General features: G+C 39.1%; 1 protein-coding gene across 1 annotated transcript; it reads right to left on the reverse strand.

Annotated features, from left to right (window-relative positions):
* Positions 1-3,295: 3,295 nt before the first annotated feature.
* LOC108576978 lies at positions 3,296-4,352 on the reverse strand. Its single transcript, XM_017940054.1, has 3 exons — positions 4,344-4,352; positions 3,526-4,146; positions 3,296-3,484 (listed from the first exon to the last, which is right to left on the reverse strand). The coding sequence occupies exons 1-3, from the start codon at positions 4,350-4,352 to the stop codon at positions 3,296-3,298; spliced, it is 819 nt and encodes a 272-aa protein (XP_017795543.1).
* Positions 4,353-7,227: the final 2,875 nt, after the last annotated feature.

The raw sequence follows: 7,227 nt of genomic DNA on the forward strand, positions 1-7,227 counted from the left end.
TTGATATCATTTTCATCAGAAAGATCTCACCAACATGTTAAAAAAAATTCCAGATGTAAAAAAGGAAAATTAAAGAAATTATATTTTTCTGTTATGATTTGTCGAGCCGTGAAATCTCGTAAAGGAAACCGACTGGTGTAGCGTTACACGCTTGATTGACTGCGAGCGAGATAACATGGGCGCAGCAATGACGCAGACCTAGGCGTAGGACCATCTATACTGTCACTTGTAGAATCCAAACTTACTGACTCTTGTAGAGAATTTACTGTACTTCCCAATTAATTTTTCCGAAACATTTTGTCGAAACGTTCAATCGGTAACGTAATTCATACAATGGTACGGTATCTTTTACTTTTAATCGCATTAACTCAAGACCTTTATCCTTGTAATTGCGCCAAAGAGGATTTCCCTCGTTCTCAGGGAACGCAATAAAAAAATCGTAACGTGATCAACAATGCAGAGAGAGAGAGAGAGAGAGAGAGGGATAAGTTTCCTGGGGAGGCAATAATGAAGGTTGGCTTTAATTGAATCCTTTCCCGGAAGTTCATAGAAGGCGTTAAACAAACTATCGGCATGCCGGCCACGTGGGAGCGCGCGTTCGATGTTGGATTCCCTATAAATCCTTTTCTTTCCTCACGCGGCTTGCCCTTCCATCTTCTCCACTCTCTCTCTCTTTCTCTCTCTCCCTTTTTTTTCTCTTCTCTCTTCGGAGCTTCCCTCTTCTTTTTTTTTACCCTCCACAGTATCCGCTGGAGCTGCGACTGCCAGCTTCCGGTCTGGAATTTCCGGCTTAGCTTAAGAGCTAATAGCACAGCTAGAGAAGCTACGCTTTTCCCTGCTACAACTGATCTATCTACCGGCCCTTTCCCTCAGATTCCTTGACAGATAATCGTTCTCCAAGCACAATTAATTCCCAACTTCGATCAGAGGCTCTCCAACGATCGGGTCAGATAGAAAGAATCACTCGAGTATGATGGGTTAATCGATAACGGGATTGTGTTTCTAGAGGGAGGAAGTATTTTGGAAATCTGATTGTGACAAACTCGATGTTGATTTCGCAGAGTGTTCACTTATCGTAAGAAGCTTCGAATCACTGAGCGAATTCAACGAATGCGCGAATCTTTTGAAAACAATTCAGAATTCTAAGTTAACTTGGAGAATTTTCTTGTGCCAAAGTTTCTTCAATTAGAAGATTAATTATCCTTAAAAAAATTCCATGCGTTAGGTGTGAAAAAATGTTCGCTGCTTTTCTCGAAAAAATTCAATATTTATTAAGAAGAAAATTTGAAATATTCTCCTTTGCTTTCAACGACTTTTCCCCGACTTTCAGCCAGCATCGAGGTTCCATTGCGGCAAAAATGTAATTTCGATGCTTCAAAGACATCGATCAATTTTCACGACAATATCGCGATGATATAAAGGAGCCAATGTTCCCGGTCCAAGCTTAGGACAGCTTCTTTAACAACTCAAGCAACGCAGATCTGAGTGTTATCGCGCGACCTTGTTCGCCAAACGAGAATTTCACTTCCATTGACAATTATGAACCGCCGACTGACCCGCGTGACATCTATAACGTGTTAATAATCAGCAGAATCAGTTTCCAATCCAATTAAATACATACATCGTGTACACCCTAAAATCGACTAGCTGTCTCGCGTTTCAATATTATTAAAGTCGTCGAAATCACGGGTCACAAAGGGGAACAAGAAACAATCATATCGAAAGATAACAGGCAAGGTGAGGGTGAGTCAAAAGTGGATGGAGGCCAAGGTTTAGTTGAATATTCCGATGCAACGGTAAGATCAATAAATAGACGCAATTCCTAGGAAGCTATCCTGTGGGAGGACCGTTCTATCCAATCCCTCCTATCCATTACCAATTCCTATTCAAAACGGAGCGGCGTCGATGAGGCTCTCCCATCCGATGACGAAGCCCGAATGCACACGTGGCCGCTGTGTATCTGTCATTAGTAAATGCTAATGTCATTGTCACGTCCGACGTTGATCACGTCGACGGCTAACCACGTCTTCTGCTGATTCTAAAATCGTACTCAAACATGTATGTATATCCAGTAATATGATCACGATCGCCGACTGAATGGATTAATGGTAATGTGTATCAGGTTGATGCAAATGAAATGACGTTTTTTTTTTTAAGAATTGAAATTTGGTATTTTTATTCGATCGTTGATTTGTATATACGGTGGTCGAGAAGTAGGAATTTTGTAGAGTAGACATGTATTGAATGTTAACAGGAAAATTGGAAATTTTTATTTTTGGCTATTTTTAGATTAGATAGTGTTCCACTAAGTAAAAGAAAATAAAGAAATTACAGATGAGAAATAAAATTGAATTTTATTTTATTTTCTGAAGAATCTTCATTTTCAAAGATGACCAGTTGCAAGAGTAATTATTGAAAAGGGTCCAAGGTAAATAATATGAAAATTTGCCACGTTTTTCCCCAAGGGGAAGAAAATTTTTTAACAAGCAAATTATTTCGTAATGAAGACACTGTAAAAGCAGCATTCGAAGAACTTTTTAATTCAAGAACTGAGGATTTTTACACATTTGTAATGACAAAACTAGTTAATCATTGGGAAAAGTGTATGAAATTTTGATTTCTTAAGAAAGCAAAATGTGTCTAGATCTTCATTTCGAAAAATGACGTTCCTTATACGCCAATCTGATATTGTATAATTAAGAAAAAATGACAGAATGCCCTTTGTACATAGACGTTTATTCTAACTGAAATTTACAGTGATATCTGTTAGCGCCACATAAAAAGTGTACATAAAAAAGAATACAATTTTAATCTGCGAAGGATTTCTCTGGAAAAGGAGAAATATCCTTTCTACTTTCGTTTCTCGATTTAACGTAAATAAAAATTTGAAGAAATTCCTCTTCCATTTCCCCCGTAAAATTTCAAAAATCCCTTCTCTTCTATCGAAAAATTATGCTGCAAAGACCGCTGAATTTCAAAGATTGAATCTTGTTCCATCATCGTTGAAATCTTCCTCAAAACAACGCACATCCACCATTTTCTGTTCCCTTACACTCCTCTTCCTCGTTCACAACGAATTATAAAGCTTCAACACCCTCTTCCTCAATAATTTTCAACATCTCCAAATGCAAAATTTTTCTCCTCTGCAAGGACCAAAAAATTCCTCCACTTCTTCAAACACAAAAGAAAAAGAAAAGCAAAACAAACACGACGAAGAAGAAAAAAATGTGGCCGAATAATTTCGGGACAAACATTTCCCCGAGGTATCGTCCTTCGCCCAATCAGGCCCGGTTCCCTAATCGATCTTGAAGCATCCAGCGGCCGTTTGAAAACGGCCGTGTTCTCCGCGCAGCGGGTAGTTTCTTCGAGAGTCATTCGTTCTGTAAACACGCCAGGACGAGGACAAATAGCATTTGCAAGGAGCCTCGATCTTCCTGGAGGATCTCCGATTCGGCTGATTCCTTTCTCTGTTGGTGATTACGGGTCCGATAGGGTTCTCTACCGCTTGCCGGACGCCTCATTCACCTCGTCTGTTCCCGTGGATCTCTCCACAGTGGCTGGTGTGTCTGACTGCTTCGCCACAAAGTAATCCAACGGATTAAGATACTCGATTTCTGGCCTCCTCGACGCGATACTCAACTGTGTCTCGCTCTCTCTCACAAAATCGAACATACTTGCCGCCGCGTTCATGCTGGCGCGAGAGTCTGACAAATTCAACTGCATGTAATTCAACACAACATCGCCAGGCGGATATTTCTCGCCGTAGTAATTCTTCAAACATGTCTCGAAAGTTTTGTATCTGTAGGAGTTGTAATTCCACGTGATATCCAGAACCGGTAGCTCTCGATCGGTTTTCACAACGACGGAGGAATGTTTCGCGGTGGCGAGACGCTGAGGTACCGTTGGATCCGTCTTTTCTACGCTCGGGGAATCCTCGTTCGTTGTGGATAAGCTGTTCGCCAACACTGGCGAAGAGGAGACGGTTCTCGAGGTGGTCAACGACATCTCGGAATCGGAGCCAGCGTTGAATACCGTCGGTTCTTTGGGATAGTGTTGCAGAATGCTTGGGGAGGAGGTTTTGTGAGAGTCGTCTGGGATTGTGGTTGCATAGTAATGGAAAATTGTAAATAGCTTCGCTGGGTGGACCTGCAGGAGGCGAAGATTATTGTGATTCGAGGGTATTTTGCTGTATGTAATACGAGGAAAGATGGGATAGGAGAGAAATATATTTTAACCCTTTGCACTCGAAGATCTTTTCACTATAGCCTATTACCTTCAAAATTGATATTTAGTATTTGCTAAAAAATGGATGAAATTTTTTAGAACACAGAAATAAATCGTACCATATGCATATTGACAAATATATTTTAATTATTTGCCAAACAGTAAGAAATAATGTCGCTTCTCAGTCGCCATTGGAGTGCAAAGGGTCAATATTAATAGGACTGTGAATGAGTAACGGCGAAGTGGTACACTTTCGAGAATGTAACTGAACTTGGTAATTTCGAGACTTGTGTCAACCATTTTAACGTTTGCCAGTGGGAAAGATGTGTGTTAATTCTTACAAATGTTTCGTTAACCCTAGAACACTAATATGAGGAATACAGTAAATTTCTTCTTCATACGTATACACACTTCTTTTTATATTTTCCCTTTACAAATATCCTTAGGTTCGACAAACGTGTACTTACTAATTTGTGTCGAACTTGAAGCAAACAATTTTTACAATTAATGTAAATAAAATTAGTAAAAAAAGGACTGCGTTAATAGAATACAATGCGATCCGTGATAAAGTTAATATCAGAAAGAAATTAACATTGATATCCCAGACGAATTTAGCTAATACCTTCGCGCTAATTTTCAGACTCAACGAAAAGTCGGACAATCACACAGAAATACGAATTATTAATTCACAATAATAACGATTTACGAAATGGTTAAATAGTTCACTGAAAATGATCACGTAATAACCTCTAAACAAGAACTTGCGTTAGAAGTGACAGTTTTAGAAGAGGAGTAAAGAAATCTGTTTTTACGCACAATTAGCATCTGAAGTTGAAGAACGAGGGGAAACATGAGGAGGAGAGTGAACAAAACTGTACAGATGCTCTCCATAACGAAACTGACAAATCTTCTTCTCTATGAAAAGGGCAGAATCTCCACCGGATCTTCGGCCCGGGACGTCTTCATCGTTTCGTGGCACTCATCGTCGATGGAATGCATCGTAGGCTGCCTGTCTTTTCTCGATTATTTCAAAATTCCACGAACATCGGGTGCCATTGGACACCCTGATTTGCAACGGATCGATTTTCACGACGCGCAAAAATTTCCGTCATTTGTTTCTGAAAATTCGTTTGGTGCGTGTGGGCGAGAAACGAGACGCGAAAATTTGGTAACGTTGCAACGGCGAATTTTGTTTCACCACGAGTAGAGAAAAGGAGGGAGTTGATAATGAAATGGACGTTTCGATGGAATGAAAAGATCGTCGAAAAGTCGCAGCGCGGAGAAACGTGGAAGGGAAAGGGTAACATAGACGGGAAATTTCAATGAAAATTCTGAATGAATAGCGGCGATGTTCTGGTAATACTATTGAAAAACGGTGATCACGCAGGTCTCGCGGAACACGGTGAAAAATTTCATCACATTTCCATACACAAGGGGAGAAAACAATTTTTTTTTTTTGTCGCACACTACTCGTACACTATGCTAATCTGCTACGTTTTAATATCGCTTTGAAGGATAAAACGCTGAAAAAACGCTCACAGCCGCGTGCTTTATACCTGAACGAAAAAAAAAGAAAAAATATACGTCAAGTATCGTTCGAAGCGTTTCACAATGGCATACAAAGGTATATTTTTGGGATCGAATTCATTCCGGACACTTTCCTCTGCATACGCGAATGAACTGTTAAAATGATTAATTCATACGACTCTTGGCGAATATTTGCAATACCTAAAGTAGCATTTCTGACGAAAATTTCAATTGTTGACATTTACTTTTTTTATGAGTCGACTCGTTTGTAATTCTATCGTTAATATTAGGTTGATCGGAGAATTCTCTCATTTTTTTTCTTTTTCAGATGAAAATAAACGAAGCTTGTGTTCAGAGAAGCTTCTGTTAATTAATCCGTAGTGTAATGTTTATTATTGTTACTTGCAACTGTCGTCGATCTATCCAGCAATTTATTTATTCCCTCCATGTACAATTTCTCATTTTTCCTGTTGAAACATTTTTCCAGTTGTGTTCACAGAATAGTTTGCAACTTAACCTAACTTAATTAATGTCATTATAAATGTGAATGTATGAAAAATGAGAATTTGTATACGTTAAATTCATTTATTCTAAATACGTATCTAAAATTCCCTTACACCCATCATCGAAAATCACTAAAAAAAAGCATTTGAAATACCTCGTTTTTACTAACTTCCTGCTTCTTCAATTATCGAAAATAATTAAGAAAGACCATTTGAAATATCTCGCTTTTACTAACTTTCCCTTACCCCCATCATTGAAAATCATTTAAAAAAATGACATTTAGAATACCTCGTTTTTACTAACTTCCTGTTTCATCAATTATTGAAAATAACTAAAAAAAACCATCTGCTGAGAAGTGTGATTACTCATGGTGCCATCTATCGGTGGTACCAGCGAGACATCGACGATTCGCCACACGTGTATTTTGTGTATCATTAAAATGAAGATCTAGGGAAAACCTCAACACCATCTGAAATACCTCGTTTTTACTAACTTCCTCTTGCTTCAATCATCGAAAATCATTTAAAATACCTCGTTCTTACTAACTTTCTATTGCATCGAAAATCACTGAAAAAAATCATTTGAAGTACCTCGCTCTTACTAACTTCCTCTTACTCCAATCATCGAAAATCATAAAAAAAAAGGAACACTCGAAATAAACTCCGTCTGACCGACGTTCGTTCGAAACCACCTTATTCGTATTTCACTTGGAATCCTTCATCCCCGTTTAACAAATCTACGAGCAAGAGGACTTTCAACCTTTATTCCCCGTACAACGTTTCGCGCCCCCCCCCCCCCCTATCCTGGTACACGTGCATACTCACCGTATGCATAATAAATACATACAAGCGTTAAGCGTCAATCAGAGTGGAGTAATTTCAGGCGACGGGCCATAGGAAACGAGATCTCTCAGTGGCGCGTCAACCTCGGAGCCCGGCTATAATAGGATGCAATTTAGAAACGGTCGAAACA

This window comes from Habropoda laboriosa, unplaced genomic scaffold (genome assembly GCF_001263275.1).
Source record: "Habropoda laboriosa isolate 0110345459 unplaced genomic scaffold, ASM126327v1 scaffold440, whole genome shotgun sequence".
In the NCBI taxonomy this organism is placed as follows: Eukaryota; Metazoa; Arthropoda; class Insecta; order Hymenoptera; family Apidae; genus Habropoda; species Habropoda laboriosa.